General features: G+C 38.8%; 2 protein-coding genes across 5 annotated transcripts; one reads left to right on the top strand and one right to left on the bottom strand.

Moving 5' to 3' along the window:
- Nucleotides 1-1,862: 1,862 nt before the first annotated feature.
- Nucleotides 1,863-3,329, bottom strand: LOC133712936 (fe(2+) transport protein 1-like). Its single transcript, XM_062139047.1, has 3 exons — nt 2,694-3,329; nt 2,444-2,593; nt 1,863-2,353 (listed from the first exon to the last, which is right to left on the bottom strand). The coding sequence occupies exons 1-3, from the start codon at nt 3,288-3,290 to the stop codon at nt 2,048-2,050; spliced, it is 1,053 nt and encodes a 350-aa protein (XP_061995031.1). The 5' UTR covers nt 3,291-3,329; the 3' UTR covers nt 1,863-2,047.
- Nucleotides 3,330-10,203: 6,874 nt separating this feature from the next.
- Nucleotides 10,204-21,425, top strand: LOC133708897 (protein PHYLLO, chloroplastic). Of its 4 annotated transcripts, none has more exons than XM_062134463.1 (28): nt 10,204-10,398; nt 10,479-10,688; nt 10,767-10,972; nt 11,122-11,239; nt 11,393-11,509; nt 12,016-12,117; nt 12,334-12,393; nt 12,531-12,599; nt 12,816-12,920; nt 12,999-13,193; nt 13,514-13,612; nt 13,801-14,367; nt 14,842-15,066; nt 15,906-16,202; nt 16,281-16,348; nt 16,456-16,614; nt 17,195-17,320; nt 17,429-17,548; nt 17,637-17,754; nt 17,842-17,997; nt 18,174-18,413; nt 18,527-18,694; nt 18,891-19,034; nt 19,569-20,030; nt 20,256-20,555; nt 20,641-20,798; nt 20,910-21,017; nt 21,102-21,425. In XM_062134463.1, exons 1-28 carry the CDS (start codon nt 10,255-10,257, stop codon nt 21,358-21,360), a joined length of 5,100 nt encoding a protein of 1,699 aa, XP_061990447.1. In that variant the 5' UTR covers nt 10,204-10,254; the 3' UTR covers nt 21,361-21,425. The 4 variants fall into 4 exon arrangements, with proteins under 4 accessions (XP_061990447.1, XP_061990446.1, XP_061990448.1 ...); XM_062134462.1 differs by having other exon boundaries at nt 20,907-21,017; XM_062134464.1 differs by lacking the exons at nt 10,204-10,398; nt 10,479-10,688; nt 10,767-10,972; nt 11,122-11,239 and having other exon boundaries at nt 11,472-11,509; nt 12,324-12,393; nt 20,907-21,017.
- The last annotated feature ends 319 nt before the right edge of the window (nt 21,426-21,744 follow it).

Genomic DNA, 21,744 nt, shown 5'->3' with positions numbered 1-21,744 from the left:
GGCCGCAGGTATCGGCCCGCTATGCTAAATCCACTAAAGGATCTTGCCAAAATTACTTTTGGGCTCAAACAACAACGTCAAACAATAAGGCACTAGAAGCCTCACTAGGAACCCTATCATTCCAAGACATAGGAAAAGCAGCCCCATGTCCTAAATTTGCAATGGCATCAGCTACAAAGTTTGCTTCCCTATAGATATGTTTAAAGGAAATTTGAGAAAAGGAAGTTGCAATAGTTCTAATGTCTTCAATTAATTTGAGCAGCCTCCAAGGTGGTGTCACCCCTCCATTAACTGCATCGATAACCAACTTCGAGTCTCCTTCAACTTCAACTCTTGTGAAACCTTTGTCTTTGGCCGCAACCAGGCTATCCCTGAGAGCAGTAGCTTCTGCGACGAGGGTAGTAGAGTTGCCAATATACTTGGTGGCAGCGATAACTGGTCTTCCATCAGGGTCTCTAATAACAAAACCACTAGCAGCTGAATATCTACTAACTGAACCATCAAAGTTGATTTTAACAAAAGAACTAGGAGGAGTAGACCACTTAATTGTGGTTGAAATGTTTGAAGTTTTTGCTCCGCTAGTACTAGTATTAAAATCAACAAAGCTTTTCATTATTGCTTCAACTGTCATAACAATTGACATAGGATTAGCAGTAGCTGCTCTGAAAATCACATTATTTCTAGTCTTCCAAACCTGCCAGCACAAAGTAATAATTTTTGCAAACAGGTCAGCGTTGTAAGGTTGTAGTAAGAATAGTTCCTCAAAAACTTTGAGATACCCATCCTCCCAGTCCACAGAGGTGTTAATGTTTGCCAGCCTCCAAACTTCCTTAGTAAAATCGGAATAACCAAATAAATGGTCAGCAGTCTCATTATCTCTATTACAAAGAGGACAAGAATTATCATTAATAATTCCAAACTTGGAAAGCCTATCCCTTGTTTTGAGCCTTCCTCTAAGCAACAGCCAGCCAAAGATTTTAATTTTTGGCTGAACATTAAGCTGCCAGAGCTTATTAATCAACCTGGATTGGCTATGCTTATGAAGATGATCATATTGCAGCCAAGTAGCAGATTTAATAGAAAATCTTCCATTTGAGGAAGGACCCCAAATATATTCATCTTCCTGTTCACAAACAGGTAAAGGAATACCAAGCATGATATCTCCCTTTTGAAAGCAAAGCCAACTGTTACAGCCAAAGCTTTTAGAAAAGGGTCTTGAGAGGAATGAGTATCCTTTTGATTGCGTGGATATAATTGAGAGACAGTTGAGGCCTACTACTGTCTTCTCAAATCTTGAATGGGAGATAATCATCTATTTCAAAAACATAGGATCGGACAAACTATAACCACGATCGGTCAAGGTTTGTTAATCTAACTATCATCCTAATTATAAACCCTTTTCACTTTCTAGCTCCTAGCACTACTCCACAATCCACATGATGCATGTGTGGTCAATTGTGAGTATACCTGGCTCATCTTCATCCTTGGAAACAATAATTCTGTGAAAAATCTTCGGTACAGTACGTCCCAAATGTGTTCGATTTTCTTTTAGATTTCAAGACATACAATGCACTATTTACCATAAGTTTGTGGCCGGTTCAATTATTAGGTGTTTGTTGCTTGGTAGTGCCATTCAAATTTACCCTTTCGCTTAATTACTTTAACCGAAACAGAAACAGTGAGAAGACTTTTTTTTTTGGATATTAAAAACAGTGAGAAGACTAACTGATCGAGAGAGGGTAATATACTGAGATATATATATCGATCAACCAGTCATGGACTCAAGGTAAATGAATGCACGTACTCAATGGAGTACTTCAGTAAATGGAACCCAAAATTTTCCTTCATTAACTCAGCTGGAAAATGCAATGGAGACAAAATTGTAATTCTAAAGGTGCAAAAATTAAAGAACCATTTTCTCAGTTATTTGTTCCTACTTTGCTCTTCATGTACAAAGTACTTAATAAGGCGCAGGAATATTTCCATGGATAACTAAAACGTACGCTAAGAATTCCTTTTTTTTTTTGGCATGGTTCTAGATCCTAAATTATGCCCAAATGGCCATTACTGACATGCCTCCTGCTCCTAAAAGAACTGCAATGTACGACCATACTTGGAGCTTTATATTTGATTGCAGTTTAGGACCCATAAATTCAGCGGCTAGCAGATCCACCAGTGCCATATAATTGAGTAGCCCTGAAGAACAAGCATTTAGCAGCCCTTCCACAATCAGAGACTTCGGACTGTTGTCTTCGTATACATTAGACAACGCAATCCCTAACACTATCCCAAATGGTGTTGTGCATGAAAAGAAGAACATCATGATTACTTTCATCTTGCTTCCAAATTCAGCCTACAAGTCATACCAAAATTAGAAAATAGTGATCATATATTCATGCCACGTTAACAATTTTAAATTAGTTATATAAGACTAATTAATCACCTGAAGTATGCACCCTCCTAGACCCATTCCTTCAAATAGTTGATGGAAACAAATTGCAGCAATGAGCGGTCTAATTGTGCAAGGGTTTTCAGATGACCCCATTGACAATCCAATCACTACTGAGTGCACTACAATACCTGTTTCCAATACCTGCATCAACACCAAGTAGATTCCATCCAACACTCGATTAATCAATACAGAAATATTGATCCAAAACCATAAATATTCGACAATTAGAGAATTTATGTACCTTTGCCACAATACGATGCTTCATCAATTGTTCCTCCTTAGTATTGATCCCCTCCTCAATTTTCATTTCACGACCATGTCCAATATCCGCTGATTCGGCGCTCTCAATTTTGGCACTGTTGCGCAAGTCGCCATTACCAGTAGCTCGAAGAAAAGATTTTTTATAACGACTCATCGAAATTGAATCCACCATCATACACACAATAGCCGAGAGCATTGCCACAAATGTCGTGAAGGGAAATTTCCTCCACGGCCTTTCAGGCAAGCACTCGGATGTCAAGTCTTCAAACGAATCGGGTAACACGTGCATGTACCCGGTCGCGAGTATGACACCGGATGCAAACGCCTTGACCACCACAAACAGGTTCTTGTCGGGCTGAAGAGCCGGCACCATGTGCGAAAATAATGGCAAGCAAACCCCGATCATGCTCATGACTAGTATGGCAGCTATGGCAATGATCTTCATCTTCAAGGCCTCCTCTTTGTTGTGGCACTGTGTGATCTCTTCCCCACATTGTGGCGAAACTGCCGAAACATTGAGGGGTGCAAAGCTTAGGAGGAGGACAAAGATGGCAAGCAAGAAGTGTTTGGTTGCCATGGCTGCCTAGCTTAGTTTCTTATTGATGTGGATTGTGGACTGTGAAACGTACTGAATTTGTTGGAGGTCCATATGACTATCGTCATATATATACTGGTTGAGGTCAAGGTTCAAAGGTTCAACGCTCGGTGAGCGTCGACTCCGGGATGAAGAAAGACTGTGGTAAGCGTGTGCTGAGGTTCGGCTTTCCCTGAGTTTGAGTCAAACTCTCGTGCAACGTCAGCAGTTTCTCTTGCCCTAATCAGCTGCATGGCTGACATGGGAGTTGAAAGGGCTTACATCACATCAACATCACGTGTGATAATGCCGGTTGGCTCGTGGTGTTATAGTTTTTTTGTTTTTGTTTTTGATAAAGAGATAACATTTTCTTAGGCTAGACAATTCTTATCTCTTTATCAAAACATCTTTTTTGAAACATTTTTCTTATCTCTTCATCAAAACAGTTACGTTAAATAATTTTTACAGTCCTCTTTTTACATTATTATTTATTATAATTTTAATGGCTAATCAGACAGTAATTTGTTTTTGAATCAATGAAAGAGCTTTATTAATAGAACTCAACTGAGTTGATTACAATCATGTAGAAGCACATCTCGAATATCTTCGGGTGCTTGTTCAAACCAAACAAAACCTTGCTCTGTCTCAAAACCTAAAGCAACTAGGCGGTGAGCCACCGCATTACATGATCTAGGAGTGTGTTGGATTTTCACACCTTGCAGCCTGCTCCAACTTTGTTTTATATCATCAATTAAACCTCCATTGGCTAGTAACTCATATTGAGGGCTGGAAACTTCATTAACTGCTTCGAAGCAGTCACTTTCGATTACAACATTATGTAACTGTAATGAGAAAAGAAGATCCATACCTTCTCTAATAGCTAGCAGCTCACATTGCTTTGGTGAGGCCGCATGCGTAATGGGACGCATGAAAGCAGCTTTGAATTGTCCTGCTGCATCTCGTATTACCCCACCAACTCCACCATGATGTTGATTTGGTATAAAGGCTACATCCACATTTAGCTTGAGTCTCCCTTCTTCTGTCGGTTGCCATTTGTGCCTTACAAGCTGTTTTGCTCTTGGTTCAATCCCTCTGGCTTGTTGAAACTCATCCAGCCATGTGAAACTACCAAGTAGCAGATCTTGAGCTGTTTGAACTTGACCATTCCATAAAGCATTGTTCTGGTTTTTCCATAATGCCCTATTGAGCATTAGTAACCTTGCAAACACTTCCGTTGAAGTTCTAAAGCTCTTTCTAGCATCCACTCTTTGAAGTTGATTCTAGGGAGAAAGGTATGTTGCAGATTAAAAGGTGCTTGAGATAAGAGTTGATGTGCATTAAGACACTTACAAAACACATGTGAAACATCCTCAATGTGGTGATGACATAGTAAGCATGTCATATCTCCAGTATAACCCTTAGTTAACAAACGTTCTCTGGTGGGTAAGAGGTTATTGCATGCCCTCCAATTGCATATAAGAACCTTGCTTGGCACCTTGGCTTTCCATAGTCGCTTCCACAGTTCTTTATAAGGATCACCATTCGAAGTGGAAGAAAGAAAATTTTGCAGGACTTGTTCTCTAGCAATCCAATAGGCTGATTTCACAGAAAAGAATCCCTTCTTTTCCAAGCTCCAAATGAGTTTATCATGACATGCATGACTACTAATCGGGATGCAAAATTTTTTTTCAGCAATATATGGAGGAAAGAGAGACATTACCAAAGTCTGATTCCATTCTCGAGTGTCACCATCAATGAGCTCTTCTACCATGTTCAAAGCAGTATTGGCCGGTTTCTGTAATTGATATTGAGGGACAATTGGGATCCAACGATCACTCCATATGTTTACCTGAGCTCCATTGCCTATCTTCCATTGTACACCTGCTTTCAGAACAGGTCTTCCAGAGAGAATACTTCTCCAAGAGAAAGAGGGAGAATCTCCCAACTCCACATCACAGAAAGAACTATATGGAAAGTACCGAGCCTTATAGACTTGAGCAATGAGTGATTGAGGATTTGAGATTAATCTCCAACCTTGCTTTGCAAGCATGTCTAGGTTGTAGGCGTAGAGATTCTTGAAACCCATACCTCCTTCCTGTTTAGTTAAACACATTCTTTCCCAGCTCCTCCAGTGTATCTTCTTTTTATCATCTGTATCTCCCCAAAAAAATGAAGCACACAGTTTATGAATATCATCACAGAGACTTTTCCGTAACAAATAGCAATTCATGGCATACAATGGCATAGTTTGTGCCACTACTTTGATTAAAATCTCCTTTCCTGCACAACTGAGGATTTTTGCCTTCCAGCTAATCAATTTCTTGGTTAGCTTTTTTTTGATGTACTCAAAAATAGCTGTTTTTGATCTTCCAACACGCAGCGGCAAACCTAGGTACCTGTCATGCTCATCTTCTCGTTTTATAGCCAAGATTGCAGCCAACTTGTTTTGCTGTGCCATCTCCACATTCCGGCTAAAGACAACACTGCTTTTCTGATAATTAATTTTCTGCCCAGACGCTTTCTCATAAACATCAAGGAGCTTCTTATACCATACACATTCAGTTTCAGTAGCTGTTCCAAACAAGAAACTATCATCTGCAAAAAAAAAAGTGATGCAGAGTTTTGAGGGCACATTTTGAGGCCTGCAATGTTGTTGTTTTGAACTGCCTTGGTGATCAATGCAGACAACCCTTCAGCACATAAGATAAAAAGGTAAGGTGATAACGGGTCACCTTGCTTAATCCCCCTTGTAGGTACAATCTTTTCTGTAGGTTCTCCCTGTATAAGAAGAGAATAAGTGACTGAGTTTATGCAATTCATAATCGTGCTTACCCAATTAGAATGAAAACCTAATTTGATGAGCATTGCTTGGATAAACTGCCACTCCAGACGGTCATAGGCCTTGCTTATGTCCAATTTGAGGGAAAAGAAACCCGTTTCTTGACTTCTAAGTTTATGCATGAAATGAGCCGTTTCTGTAGCCACCAGAGTGTTATTTGAAATTAGCCGCCCTGGTACATATGCACTCTATAATGGTGAGATTATTTCAGGCAGATACTGCTTTAGTCTGTTAGCGACTACTTTTGAAGTAATTCTGCAAATGACATTGCAAAGGGCTATAGGTCGAAAGTGAGCAGCTATCTTTGGAGACGTGATTTTTGGTATCAAGCATATATGTGTGAAGTTGACCTCCTTCCAAAGTTCCCCTTTTTCCAAAAAGTTCTTGACTGCCAAACAGACATCCATACTAACAATAGACCAATATTTTTGGAAAAAGAATGGTGACATACCATCTGGACCAAGGCTTTTTGACGGATGCATTTGAAAAAGAGCCACTTTAATTTCCTCATCACTATAGGGTTTGAGCATATTGGCATTTATCTCCTCGGTTACTTTTGTGGGTGTTGCATCAATGACAGTTCTGATGGCCTCACTGTTACAGCCCTTAGAAGTGAAAACATCTTGAAAATACGACATCAATAGCCTGTGAATCTCTGCTGGTTCAGTCTGCCACTGCCCTTGCTCATCATTCAATCCTCTTATAGTATTTCTGCTCCTCCGATTGCTAGCTTTTCTATGAAAATAGGCTGAATTACGGTCTCCTTCCTTTAGCCAAGTTGCTCTTGATCTCTGCCTCCAATATTTCTCTTGTTGAGAAAGAAGTTAGCTGTACCTGACATGTAACCCCCTTTGTTCTTCATACTGCTCCGGGGAAAAAGGGAGCTTCATGAGATCGTTCAATTTTTCTTGGACCACACGCATTTCAGTTTTTTGTTTGTCAAAATCAGTTTCGTGCCATTGTAACAATTTATGCCCAGTAGCCTTAATCTTGAAACTCAATTGCCGTAACACATTCCCCGTAGTAGGTTGCGCCCAGCCTTTTTGGATAATCGCCTTGCATTCTGAATAACCATGCCACATCTCCTCAAAATGAAACATTTTTGAAACTTTTTGATGCAGCAACTTCTCTAAACTAATTTCAATCGAAATAGGGTAATGATCGGAGTCACTGGGTTTGACTGTGATAACTCTACTATAGGGAAACCTACTTCTCCATTGCGTGGTATGGAAACTTCGATCCAGCCTCTCTTTGGTGAATTTGTTGCTCCATGTAAATCTGCTGCCTATAAACCCCATGTCAATCAGTCCACATGCTGCCATAGTGCTACGAAACTCCCTCATTGGAGCAGACGCTCTTGGAGCTCCCCCTGACTTATCTGCTTGAGACATAATCTCGTTGAAATCCCCAGCCCATTAGCCAAGGGAGGTTGCATGGTTCTGCTGCTAGGGAGCGGATAAGATCCCATGTTTTGCTTCTATCAGTCCTGGCAGCCCAGCCATATATGCCCGTAAATCTCCATTTTTCCATGCTATCAGATTTACCAATGATGGCATCAATGTGGTGTGCAGATGACGTTCTAATATCTGCATGTGTGTCGTGATTCCAGAGTAGTGCGACACCTTGTGATTATCTCTGCTGTGGGAAACAAATGTTGTCCTTCAATCCCATTTTCTTGGTGATGGAGTCAATCAAGGGTTTCTTGGCTAGGGTATCTGATAGGAAGATCATACTTGGTTTACGCGCTCAGACGAGATCGATCAAAGCACGTTGTGTGTCAAGGTTAACCAAACCTCGACAGTTCCAAACTAGTATGCTACCCTGTAGCATGATGGATGGGTGCTCAACGGAAGGAGCCTTGACGGCGGCGCACCGAGACATCGCTTGACGACGGCGCACAAAGACGTCGCTTAGGGTTTAGGATCTGTTCTGAGATTTTTTCCACATTATTCAGACAGTAAATTGAGTGATTCAATAATTAATTTAAGTTCGTTTAAGTTTAGCTCCTCTTCTTATTCAAAAATAAATAAATAATAGCTCCTATTCTTAATTGAATAGGAAACAGCTCATTAATAAAAATTTCTAACTTTTATAATTTCGCCTGAAAATTCGAACAATATTAAAATTAATATTTTTTATGAAAGAAAAATTGGATTGATGCGGTGGTGTTTCCACATTTTCCTCTCTTCACGGCCTCTCCCATAATACGTGCACATCGTACATATATGAGAGTAGACTAACCTATATAATGTCAAAAGAAGAGGAGAGGAAATGATTTCTAATAGGGGAAATGATCATTTACCCAATTTCTGCTTAACAATTGCCCACTTGCACAACGAAGAGTTTAAAAACCCCATTTACCCAAAACACTCTAAGGGATTATTTCCTTATTACCCAATTAATTCTTTTTTTATTCTTTTTATTTATTTTTGGGACTTTTTTGCCCTCTCCTTCTTTCTCACTTAGAGAGAGAAGTCGTTGGTTACCTTGCCAGACTCCGGTGACCGGAATCCGGCGACCGTGGACTAATAATACCCAGTAACAATATTATTGCCCCCCAGTAATCATATTATTGCCCCTCAATAATCATATTATTGCCTCCCAAAAATCATATTATTTCCTCCAATAATCATATTATTGTCGTCCAGTGAATTGTATGAACTCTCAAAACCTAAATGAATACACTACAGGCACAATTGATCAATTTATAATCATATTATTGTCTCCCAATAATCATATTATTGCCACCCAATAATCATATTATTGCCTCCTAATAATCATGTTATTGCCCCAATAATGATATTATTATCCTCCAATAATCATATAATTGCCCTCAAATGAACCATTACATATACAAAAAAAAAATTAAAAAAAATCTCATTATACCAAAAAAACAAAAACAAAAATCATCTAGGCACCCAGGAATTGATCTGGGCACCCACCGGACTGTGAGGAGTCGTCGGAGAGTGTTTCACGTTGGAGTGGAGTCGATTCGGCCTGGGTTCGGAGTCGGATCAGAGTTGGGGTTGAGTTGTGGCTGTGGGCCTTGGATCGGTGGATCTGTGGTTTGGTTGTTGGTGACGCCGGAGGTGGATCTATCGAGGTTGGCCTGAAGCTGAAAGTGGGGTGCCGGGACAGCCATGGCAGTAAGAGAGAGAGAGAGAGAGAGAGTCTGGTTCGGTGACGGCGGCGCTTGGGGGTTGAGCTCCGATCTGGGGGCTGGCTTGAGGGACCTATGACGGTTGACGATCGTTTCTGATGGCAGTGGGGACTGGATGGAGGTGGTGGCCCGAAGCCTGAGGTGGGGCGCCGGAGCAGAGAGATAGAGAGAGAACGGAGCCTGGTGTGGTGCGCGGCACAGAGAGAGAGAGAGAGTCTGAGAGGAAAGAATTATTATAGGGGCAAAACTGTCACTAGAGGTTAGATTGGGTAAATGGGGTTAAAAAACTCTTGCTGGAGTAAGTGGGCAATTTTTGTTCTAAAATTGGGTAAGTGGTCACGACCCCTTTCTAATATCACTAAATCGAGTCAATCAATTGACCTAAATGGTCAGTCAAAACGATCCAACACATTCAAACTCATTCAGGTTCAAACTCTCCATTATAAAGATAAATGACGGTAACTAGCCAAAAACCAAAAATAAGCGGCAACATCTTTTCTCATCTTCTTCTTCACTGCCTTTATTTTCACTCGGTCACTCGTCCATCTTCATGGTTCAGTCAGGAATGACTCAGTTGCTAGTTTGTCTTTGGTTACATAACAAAGACGTCTGATTGTTGTTTTCTTCTTCTAGCTTTGCTTTGTTTAGTTGATTTGGGTTGTGCTCAATAGTATATTTTCTTTACCCGCTGGTGGATATTTCTGATTCTCTATACTATGTAATATTTGTTCCCAATCTATATCATTACATTTTCCTGTTCCAAAATTATTGTAGAGATATAGATATAAGATATGTTGTTTAGTGCTATGTCCCGTCCAGGCCCATCCAAGCCCGTTCAGGCCCATTCAATCCTATCCAGGCCCACACTCTCCACCGTCATATAAATATATAACGGTCACCAGCCAAAACGTGGGTCCTTATCTTCTTCTTCTTCTTCATCTTCATCTTCACTGCGTGTTACCTCCACAATGCTACTACTCACAAACTCTCTCTCTTTCCTACACTCCAACACAAGGTCTCTCCCTCACACCAAACCCTGGCCGCCGCCGCCGCCGCCTTTCCCGTTCCTCCACCCAAACTCCCGCCATCTCCGCCTCCCTCCTAACTCCAAGGTCTCATTTTCGCTTCCCTCTGCTTCAGTATCGCCTCTTTATGAAATCCTATGCTGAATGCTTTAATTTAACTGTATCAGGTCGTTCGAGGCGTGAGATTCGACGGCCCGGCCATCGATATCAGCCAAGTGACGGACACCGACGACGGCGATTTGATAATCGAGACTTGCCTCACGCGGAACTTGACTCCGGCGTTGTCTATTGAGCAAGGGCTTCAGAGGATCAAGGAGGCGGTTGAGGAGTTGAAGCTCAATCCTCCTTCAACTTGTAGTGGAATTCTCAGGTTTCAGGTAATTAGGTTTTCTAAATTACGGATTGATGCAATGTGGATTGAGTTTTTTGAATTTGAGTTGAATTTGATTGTCCAGGTGGCTGTGCCGCCGAGTGCGAAAGCCTTGAACTGGTTTTGCTGCCAACCGGAGTCGTCTGTGGTCTATCCACTGTTTTTTGTTTCCAAGGAAACTGAAAATCCGAGCTATAAATCACTGTATGTGAATGAAACTCGAGGAGTTTTCGGAATCGGTGCTGCAATTTACTTCACACCTTCTTCTAATTCTTCTTCTTCGATCAAAAGGTTAGTTACCTGGAAAAGATTGAAGTATAATGCTTGCTAAAATTTTGAACTTTTACAGCAGACTAAGATTGCTGTGTAACTGAACATGGCATATTAATTTATGAAAATAAGCTAAAGGAGATATGAATCATTTTCTTCTTCTTCTGCAGAATTCTATCAAATGAATCAGCTTTTGTAATAGCTTATGGTTTTATGGATATTAGTTACGACCAAGAGTCATCTTATATGAAGCATGAGGCAGGTTCATATTACTTTTTTATTCCTCAGGTAAACTTGCATTTTTTTATTTATTTGGCATCCTTGTTAATGTGATTATTCAGTGCATCCTTTCCATTTTCCTTTTAAGTTTTGAAATTTAGATTCTTTAGATTGAGGTTTATTCAGTAGAACTACTATTTAACGTGGACAGTGTTTTAACAGATTGAGTTACATGAGCATGAGGGCGCTTCTGTATTAGCAGCAACTATTGGTTGGAGTGAGTCTTCCCCTTGTACATTTGAGGAAGCTGTTCTTTCTTATGAGTTATGTTTCAACCAGGTATCGTGAGGTTTTAGTCTCTCTTTTTCCACTATTCTGCTTCTGTATTTTTTTTTTCTCGCCATTTGTTGGAATTAGTATATTTTAGTGTTTGGTTGGTAATTAGAAAGATTAGGGGCCATTAATCATGTACATTAACAAATTTGATGAAAATTTCAGACTATGGTTTTTCAATTATTGCTGATAAATGTTATCTAGGCATATTCAAATTCTTTGTGATTTATTCATTCCTCACAGATATTTTGTTTTTATTTTTTATTTAAAGCAATCTTACATTGTCATAAACATATCTTCTAAATGTTGAAAATATATTGTTCTTTTTTTTTTTTTTTTGGTGTTATCTGTTCCTCCCGAGAATCGTTCATTAATTGGTTACAGAGTTGTATGTTGTATAAGGCAGTGAAGTATTACAACAGATGAAGTTGAAGTCTTACGAAGCAGTTTCAATTTTTCATAGCTGTACTCATTCCTCTACGCATGATTTCATTGTTATATATGTTTGTCAGGTTACCTGTCAAGTTTGTTCCACAACAAAGAAATCCCTCACCACAAATATAAGATCTACTCTTAGGAAGCTCAATCTTCTGGAGGATGGAATGGTTTCTATGGTATAACTATCCACATGTTGAAATAATTTTTTACTAAACAGTTTTATTTGTCTCATCTATATAGTATTTACACGATTCTCAATGTTGAGATTGCTAAAAACCAATTTATATAAGTTGCTGGATCTCTTTGTTGTTCGCAAGTTTAACTTTAGAATCTGGATTCGCTTGGCTGTCGATTTGTTTCATATTCAATCTCTGATTAACAGGACTTTGTAGGTACACATGAACATGCTGTTAGCAGGTGGAAAAAACATTTCGTCTGACATCATGGCACTGGTATCCCCCCTTTCCTGGTAATTGTTCATTTTCTTCTGTGGAGCCCTACTTAGTATTTGTGTCTCATATAGACAATTACTGTTGTTCTGTTACCATTTTGTAGCTGAGACATACTTAGGCATTTACCTCTTTTGCAGAAAGAGGCTCCGTCTTCCTCCCAGTTTTGTGTGAGGCTTTCACCGACCATGGCTGTTGCTAATAAAATGGTATGATACTGTCCTTATTTAGATAAATATAGGAAAAGTCACATTGCATGCTTAGGAGCACTGTTAAGTAGAAAACTGGAGTGGCTTGGGATAATGCACCATGTCACATACATCCTATTCATACTTCTCTTCCACTTTTAGTTTTAATTAAAATATTTTAGAGGGAACAAACTTCGTTGAATATTGTTCAGGATTTTTGTCTCTTTCTACTATCAGTTGGATCATGCCAGTAAAATGTGCTTCTCAGTGCAAGATAGTGGCAACATCAACACTGTTTGGGCATCACTTATAGTTGAAGAATGTTCTCGACTTGGTTTGACGGTGAGATTAAGCTTTGCTTTTCTATTTCATCTTTGATGTCGTACGCTTTTCTAATTCCTTCTTCATTCTTCATTCTAGTATTTTTGTGTAGCTCCAGGATCAAGATCATCCCCCCTTGCTGTTGCTGCATCCACTCATCCACTTATTACATGTATTGTATGTTATGATGAACGCTCACTTGCATTTCATGCTGTTGGGTATGCAAGAGGATCTGGCAAACCAGCAGTAGTCATAACATCATCTGGCACTGCAGTTTCAAATCTTCTTCCTGCTGTGAGTCTATTAGAACTTTATGAGAAACATTTATATCTATCTTCTGTGACTTTTAGCTTTGTAATCTATAAGGTATTTCAAAAACTGTTCATCTTTTATTCTCATCAGTTCTGCAATGTTATGGTATTCATACTTTAGTCAGCCACTTGGCCTTCTGGGGCATTTTTATTAATTTTTTTTTTCTGTGGTTTTTGTCATTGCTATGATGAATCTTTCTCATTTCATTGTTAATATTATGAACCCTCATTCTGCATGTGTTTATGATGCAATAATTTCTTAAATAATCTGCTTTTGTGCTAACATTGAAGAAAAATGTCCAGGTGGTCGAGGCTAGTCAAGATTTTGTACCACTTATATTGCTCACAGCTGATCGTCCTGCAGAACTGCAGGATGCTGGAGCAAACCAAGCAATCAATCAGGTATATAAGAATCAATTGAAATTTTCCAGTTTTATTTCAATGGAAATTGTGTTATTCAAGAATCTGTCAATTTATGAGGTATAAAGCTTCTATACTAGCATAGTTTCATAAAAGCATAAATAAGTTGCTTCACTGAGATTATGGATTGTATTTTTCTTTAGTTTCATGTTTTAGAATTTGTATGCCAGGTAAACCATTTTGGCTCTTTTGCACGGTTTTTCTTTAGCCTTCCTGCACCCACAGATCATATTTCAGCTCGCATGGTGCTTACAACACTCGACAATGCTGTACATTGGGCAACCTCTTCACCATGTGGGCCTGCTCATATTAACTGTCCTTTCAGGGAGCCACTAGAAGATAGCCCTAGAAAATGGATGTTGAGTTGTTTGAATGGATTAAACCATTGGATGTCTAATTCTGAACCATTTACCAAGTATATTCAAGTACAACATGCTCATACAAGTAATGATGGTTGTGGCGGAATGTCAGAAATTCTAAATGTAATTAAGGGAACTAACAAGGGTCTTCTACTTATCGGTGCAATCCATTCAGAAGATGAGATGTGGGCAGTTCTTCTCTTGGCTAAACACCTTCACTGGCCTGTTATAGCTGACATCTTGTCAGGATTACGATTGAGAAAGCTTTTGACTAGTTTCCCTGAAGTTGACAATGATTTATTGTTTGTTGATCATCTTGACCATGCCTTACTGTCAGATTCTGTCAGTAAATGGATTAACATTGATGTGATTATTCAGGTATACCACTTCCTCCATCCTCCACTCACCTCTGCTACTTGGCTTATTTTATGGCTGTAGAGGTGTTTTTTTATTCTTTATGGAAGTCAGTCACCTTGGCTATAGTTGCTGGGGGGAAAATGCAAATGTAGAATAAATTTTTGCATTGTAAGAGTATTCATAATTGTAACCTAGTTATTCTCGACAAATAGAATTACTTTGTAACCTTAATTCTAAAATTATAGCCCAATAAACTCTGATAATGCAGTGCTTGGTCTTGGCTTTATAGTTTTAGGAAGTTGGGATTGTTGGTATAATGGTGATAGTTGAAGAGAAATCAGAAATGCCATAAGTTGATATGCTAAATTTATATCCATTGTGTGGACTTTACTAGTCTCATAACCTTGGTTGTGAACTTTACACTACAGATGCCAATTGCCTGTGGAGCTATTTCCTCTCTTGTTAATTTTCTGCCTTGCTTTTTGTGACAAACAGATTGGGAGCAGGATTACAAGCAAGCGTATTGCTAAGATGCTAGAGGAATCCTTTCCCTGCTCATATATCATGGTTGACAAGCATCCATTTCGTCACGATCCTTCTCATATTGTAACTCATAGAGTCCACAGCAACATTTTTGAATTTGCTGATTATATCCTTAAAGCTGAATTTCCCCATCTCAGCAAGGAATGGAGCACTTATCTTCAAATGATAAATGCAATGGTAATGAATTTCAAGGAATTAGGCTCTAAATCTTATATTAAACTATTTGGTAGATTCTTTTGACATGTTTCAACAAAAACCTCCAAATGGTTTTGTTGGGTGGTCTTGCTGGTGCCAGCACTGGTTGGACTTGGAAGAGACATAGTAAAGTTCGTCTGATTACTATCACCTAAAGGCACCCACTTGGTTACATACTAGTTAGGCTAGGATATAACTGGTTTACTAAATTATAGTTATTGTTATTTCTTTTCTTCTTTTGAATAATTTCTTCCAGAGTTACTATCTATACTTTTAGTTAGACATTTCTTTTCTACTTCATATACAAATCTCAAGTATACCGTAATACTTTTCTTTTGTTGATGAAGTATACCTTTGGTACTTTAAACAACTGCAAAATATATTCTGAACTCAAGGCTATAGTACTTCCAACTGGTTCATTAATATCCAACACACGCCATTTTCTTTGTTACCTCTATCAACTTTGCACGCACAACGTGCATGTGATCCATGTTGGTACTTGAATACAGGCTGACAATTGGTCTTGTTCTTTAAACCTTTGACACACCACTTGGTCCGCAATTTGACACTTTGAATGAAGGTGAAGATTCACAGTAGCTCTGTCCTAATGCATACATGTATCTTATCTATTGGAACAGAGGAGTTGGAAAGTTTTACTTTTTTTCCCTTTTCTCAGAGCCTCATTTAATCTAGATAGATGATAAAATGAGTGAAACTGCTTGAAAATCATGGTGGAATGATGGACTTCATATTTATTCTTTATATATATTTTTCTCCTTTTCTGGGGTTTCTTTTTTATGTTCTCTATTTCTATATTATAGGTTGAAAGGGAGTTGTCATTTCAAATTTCTGCTAGACACTCCTTGACAGAACCTCAAGTCGCATACCTAATTTCAGAAGCACTTTCAGCTGAATCTGCTCTTTTCATTGGGAACAGTATGGCAATACGTGATGCAGATATGTATGGGCGTGGTTGGTCAGAGTATACACGTAGTATTGTTGCCATGAATTATAAATTACCCTGTCAAATGATTCGGGTGGCTGGGAATAGAGGTGCAAGTGGTATTGATGGGTTACTCAGTACAGCTGTTGGCTTTGCTATAGGATGCAATAAACGAGTAAGTTTTGATACTTGTCTCCCTTTCTTGAGGGGAAAAAAAAACAGGAGTACTAAGGTGCTTGTTGGTTTGTTTCAGGTACTTTGCGTGATTGGAGATGTTTCCTTCCTCCATGATACAAATGGCTTAGCAATTGTGAACCAGAGGTAAGAACTTTTCTATTAGTTTTTCAGGATTCTGAGTTGTCTTCCGGTATATCCCCCATACATGTATCTTGTTACTCTTGATTTAACATATTTACGATGTGGTGAAGGACGTTCCGGAAACCAATGACGATAGTTGTGATTAACAATCATGGTGGTGCAATATTCAGTCTCCTTCCTCTTGCAGATAGAGTCAAACCAAGAATACTAAACCAATATTTCTACACCTCTCACAACATATCAATCCGTGAGCTTTGTGTAGCACATGGGTAAACTTCTTTGTATAGAGTTCATTTGAAGATGTTATTCATGTAGTTATTTAAGCATACATTTCTATTCTGGGATAATTTTAAACAAAAAGAACAAGAAAAGTTTCAAATCATTGTGTTGTTTTTCATTATTCGAAGAGTTGGAATTGGAGGAGATTAAAGGTGCTATGTGTCCTGAAAGTCAATTCAAAAGATAACTAAAATCAAATAGGATATGAGGATATTGGAATAGTGATCACCCACTCAATTCATTACCATGGAAAACCTGTGAGACAATACACAGCACATTGCCAAGATAGGGGATATCAATTTTATACTGCTTTCTGTAGTGAGGATAGCCAAAATAAAGTCATGCAGTGGTATGAATAGAGAGCTTATCTTATCTTTGATATCACAAGGTGTACAATTCCAATAGGTGGAAGACCCGACAAATATGGTATTTGGAATCTAGCTAGAGTCTGCCTGAATCTATGATGAGAAACTGAATGGGTACTTGCTTATTTGATTTCCATTGTTGACTTAGTGTCGTGTATATGCAAATCAATTGTTTCTTAAGACTTAATAAATTCTAATTTTGCAGTGTGATGCATCTACATGCGAAGACAAAGTTGGATTTTGAAGATGCATTATTCACATCCCAACATGGAGGGATGGATTGTGTCATTGAAGTTGAGAGCTGCATAGATACCAATGCCAGCTTTCACAGGTTGGTGGTTACACTACCTTGATGAAGAAAAGAAAAAGCTTATCAACTGATGGTTAACATATTTCTCTGCTCATTTCACGTCTGATAAATGTTGTTTCTTTATCTCAGTACTTTAAAAACATTTGCATGCCAAGCAGCAGATCAAGTCATAAAGCCTTCTAGTCAAGACTCGATATTAGATGACACTTTACTCTGCAGAGTCCATAGAATGGAGTACTCATTGTTTAGGTGAATTTCGTTCTCCATGGAATAAACTTAAATCTTTGATACGCTGAATATAAAATATTTGATTTAACTTTACTGTTTTTTGTTATAGAATGCCACTGTGTGCTCCTCATACTATGGTTTCTGTTGATGGCGGTACCACCAGCTTCCACAGGGAAGGGTTTATTTTAACTTTGTATTTTGAAGATGGAAGCTTTGGGCTTGGCGAGGTTAGCTGTTGGTTTAATATTTTTTCTTCTTACTCCACTTGAGTACTTATGATTATTATATGACCATTCATGACTTCCATTGAACAGGTTTCACCCCTAGACATCTACAAAGAAAACCTTCTAGATGTAGAAGAGCAACTGAGGTTTCTCATCCATATGATGAAAGGAGCTCATATCAGTTGCTTCCTTCCTCTGCTAAAGGGCTCGTTTTCATCTTGGATATGGTCCAACCTTGGAATCCTGGTATATCGACTTACTTTTCATGTTCATATAGTATAAAAATTTAGAGAAAAAAGCAACATTGTCTCTTATCAGAAAGAGAAAAGGATGAAGCATTGTTTAATAACATATAAATATATCTTGTGTTGTTTATTGTGGAGTTTTGCTTCAGAGAACATTTTCTTTTGACTGTGATGCAGCCATGTACGCTCTTTCCTAGTGTGAGATGTGGTTTGGAAATGGCAATTCTCAATGCCATAGCAAATAGACAAGGTTCCAATTTATTAGGAATACTCCATCCCCAGATAGTTGGAGATATATTTAAATCGTCATCAACAGTTCAGATTTGTGCCCTTGTTGATTCCAGTGGGACACCCACACAAGTAGCTGATGCTATTGCTACACTTGTTGAAGAAGGATTTACTGCAGTAAAGATTAAGGTACTACTCTCTTGTAATTCAAAACATCATTCTTACAGAGCATATGTAAATGTGGGTAATCTATACATCAAATTAAACAAATGCTTTGGTTTGTTCCAATGATTTTGCAAAAGGTAGCTCGTTGTGGGAGTCCCTTACAGGATGCTGCAGTTATACAAGAAGTAAGAAAAAAAGTTGGATACCATATTAAAATTCGTGTAGATGTCAATCGGAACTGGACCTATGAAGAAGCTATCCAGTTTGGTTCCTTGGTAAAGGATTGTGATCTGCAGTATATCGAGGTATAATGTCTTAAAATTTTATTCAACATCTTCATCTGGATGGATAGTTCTTGTTGGCATTGTAGGCATACTTTGATAATTTGATGATTCCAATTTGTGCTGCATCTCCTTTTGTTTGTATCAATTTAGGGTTGATGGTACTGGTCCATATTAATTTATTGTAACTATTAACCATAGGGCTGCTTATTTATTTCAGGAACCTGTTCAAATTGAAGAAGATATTATCAAGTTTTGCAAAGAAAGTGGGTTGCCTGTGGCACTGGATGAAACTATTGACAATATTGGAGAACATCCACTTATAAAGCTCTCAAAGTATGCCCATCCAGGAATAGTAGCTGTTGTAAGTATTCATGTTCAGGGGCGTAAAATATATGGATGCACTTATTAGCATGTCATTGTAGCAAAGAAACTGGGGTTAGGCATGCCATATGCATAAACTACTAAAGCTGATATCACCTTTTAAGTCATATCTGGTAGAGTTAAGTTTGAAGATTACATAGTTAGAAACAATGTCGTACTGGTAAATGATCCATATAAGCTACTCGATGCCATACTCCAGCCACTGCTTCAATTGCTTAGGCAGGTCAAATTGTCCACAAGTGCCAAGCTTCATGCACTTCAAGTGCATTGCTGGTACATAGGATTATCTTGGGTTCATCACCATTGCTGAATCCTCTTTTGAATAATACAGTGGCATTGTAGGAAAGTGAACAATAAATGAGTAATACAAAGTGGTAAAATCACAGGAAATCATTTAATTACCAAAGAATGAATTTATTCTTCTGCAAGTTTATTGTTCTTGAAATTTATGAACACTACTGCAATAATTTAATGGTTTCTTCCTGACTTTGGTTTCCTATATTTGTTCTATCAGGTCATCAAGCCAAGTGTTGTTGGTGGCTTTGAAAATGCAGCAATAATTGCCCAATGGGCCCAGCAGCACCAGAAAATGGCTGTTGTTAGTGCTGCATTTGAAAGCAGCCTAGGTTTGTCAGCATATATTCAGTTTTCCTGTTACCTCAACCAGATGAATTCAGAGATTTGTACAATGATGAACTATCCATTAGCCTCATCCATAGCCCATGGTTTAGGAACTTACCGCTGGCTAAAAGAAGATTTGACGACTACTCCTCTCAAGATAAATCGTAATCCACGTAGTGGGTTCGTAGAAGCATCTGTTGCTGATTCTGATCGAGTTCTGCAGCAATTTCAAATCAATGGAAACATAATTCGTAGAAAGTTTACTGGAGAGCAAGTTTGTATATACCAGTTGCCTTTAGATTCAAAGGGTTTATCTTGCTCCATCAAAATTCAGGAGATTGGACAAGGATATGATGTTAGTTACTATTTCATTGACTTATCCACTTACTCTCTCTCAATTCCTTTTTATATTTTCCTTTCTCTAGCTGCAATGCTGCATTCCCGAGTATCTTGTGGACATAAATTTCTCCATTCTATTGCCTTGCATTCAGTAGCCATCATGTTTAAAGTTTGATATGCATTGATATCTGTTACCTTCCTTAAATTGTGTTCTCAATTGACCAAAATTAAGCTGATGCAGGATAATGTATTTGTATTTCTTCATGGGTTTCTTGGAACTGGTGAAGATTGGATTGCTATCATGAAGGCCTTATCAGGATGTGGAAGATGCGTTTCTATTGACCTTCCTGGTCATGGTGGAACCAAGATACAAAGTCATGGTGATAAGGATGCTGTACAGGCTTCAGGTTTGTGTGTTGAGGTAGTTGCCGATCTTTTATGTAAAGTGATTGAGCATATTACTCCTGGGAAGGTTACCCTTGTCGGATATTCTATGGGAGCCAGGATCGCCCTTTGCATGGCTCTGAAGCTTACTAAAAAAGTATGTCTGCGGTTTGAAGAATTTTAGTTCAAATTTGAGCTTAACTCGTGTTTCTGTGGTGTTAAGTATTGGTTTTATCATGAAGGTTAAGGGAGCTATTATCATATCTGGCAGCCCTGGAATAAATGATGGAATGGCAAGAAAAATTCGTAGAGCTGAAGATGACTCTAGAGCACGCTTCCTTGCTGCATATGGCTTAAAGCACTTTCTAGACACCTGGTATGCTGGAGAGCTTTGGAACAGGTGATTCTAAGATTCATCTCCTTTATGGTGTTTTTTTTCCCCTATGATTTCCTTTATTACACTAAAAAAATTCTTGTGTATACATCTTTAACCTTGTTAATATTTTAGCAGCTTAAGGGAACACCCTCACTTTCATCAGATAGCCACCGACCGCCTGCATCATGGAGATGTGCAGAGTCTTGCAAAAGTTCTGTCTGCTTTAAGTGTTGGGAGGCAGCTGTAAGTAATCTGAGTACTTTACTTAATGTTTGTTTCTCAGAAAATATTCTGATTCAAAGTTAAATCATTCTTTTTGCATGTTAGGCCATTGTGGGAAGACTTGAAGCACTGCAAAACGCCTCTTTTGCTCATTGTTGGAGAGAAAGATAAAAAATTCAAAACAATAGCTCAGGATATGTTCCTTGCGATTGGTAGTGGCAATGGCAAATTGACTGGAGATGATGGCGCACCCAACGACCTTTGTGAGATTGTTGAGATCCCAGATTGTGGACATGCTGCTCATCTGGAAAACCCTCTCCCTGTAATCAGGGCATTAAGGCAATTTGTGACGAAACTGAACTGAGGTTTGTACTAAATTAACCACCATACATCCATTCAAGGATGCTGTAATCATCTGCAGCTTATTCACATCGTGTGCTCGTCAGCTTTTGCTGGTTCTAAGATTCTGCGCATTAGTTATTCAACTGATAGATGCCGAGTTGTCAGCTGCTATAGGAGATGGTCTAACAAGGATTTAGTCTGAGAATGTTGATCGTGTCACATGTGACGCGGTATCGTAAATGAAACAGTTATACTCGGTTTTGGTTGGCATGCATCCAGACCAGAATAAGATAGATACTAGATAGTCTACGACAGATTAAAACTCCCAAGATGCAATGATGATGGCCGTTGGCCAAGGTACTTTTTTTTTGGTACAATGGGGGTCAAAGACCCAGAAAAGAAAGCA

This window comes from Rosa rugosa, chromosome 5 (assembly GCF_958449725.1).
Source record: "Rosa rugosa chromosome 5, drRosRugo1.1, whole genome shotgun sequence".
Classification (NCBI taxonomy): Eukaryota; Viridiplantae; Streptophyta; class Magnoliopsida; order Rosales; family Rosaceae; genus Rosa; species Rosa rugosa.
The sequence above is the reverse complement of the archived record's forward strand: the minus strand, read 5'-3'. Positions and strand labels throughout refer to the sequence as shown.

Excerpts from the sequence above, each read along its gene's own strand:
- LOC133708897 (XM_062134462.1), top strand. The coding sequence starts at position 10,255 with ATGCTACTACTCACAAACTCTCTCTCTTTCCTACACTCCAACACAAGG. Across the intron at positions 16,203-16,280 it reads CTATAGGATGCAATAAACGA|GTACTTTGCGTGATTGGAGA; the intron begins GTAAGTTTTGAT and ends GGTTTGTTTCAG. Across the intron at positions 16,615-17,194 it reads GAGCTTTGTGTAGCACATGG|TGTGATGCATCTACATGCGA; the intron begins GTAAACTTCTTT and ends CTAATTTTGCAG.
- LOC133712936 (XM_062139047.1), bottom strand. The coding sequence starts at position 3,290 with ATGGCAACCAAACACTTCTTGCTTGCCATCTTTGTCCTCCTCCTAAGC. Across the intron at positions 2,594-2,693 it reads AGCATCGTATTGTGGCAAAG|GTATTGGAAACAGGTATTGT; the intron begins GTACATAAATTC and ends GTGTTGATGCAG. Across the intron at positions 2,354-2,443 it reads TAGGAGGGTGCATACTTCAG|GCTGAATTTGGAAGCAAGAT; the intron begins GTGATTAATTAG and ends TATGACTTGTAG.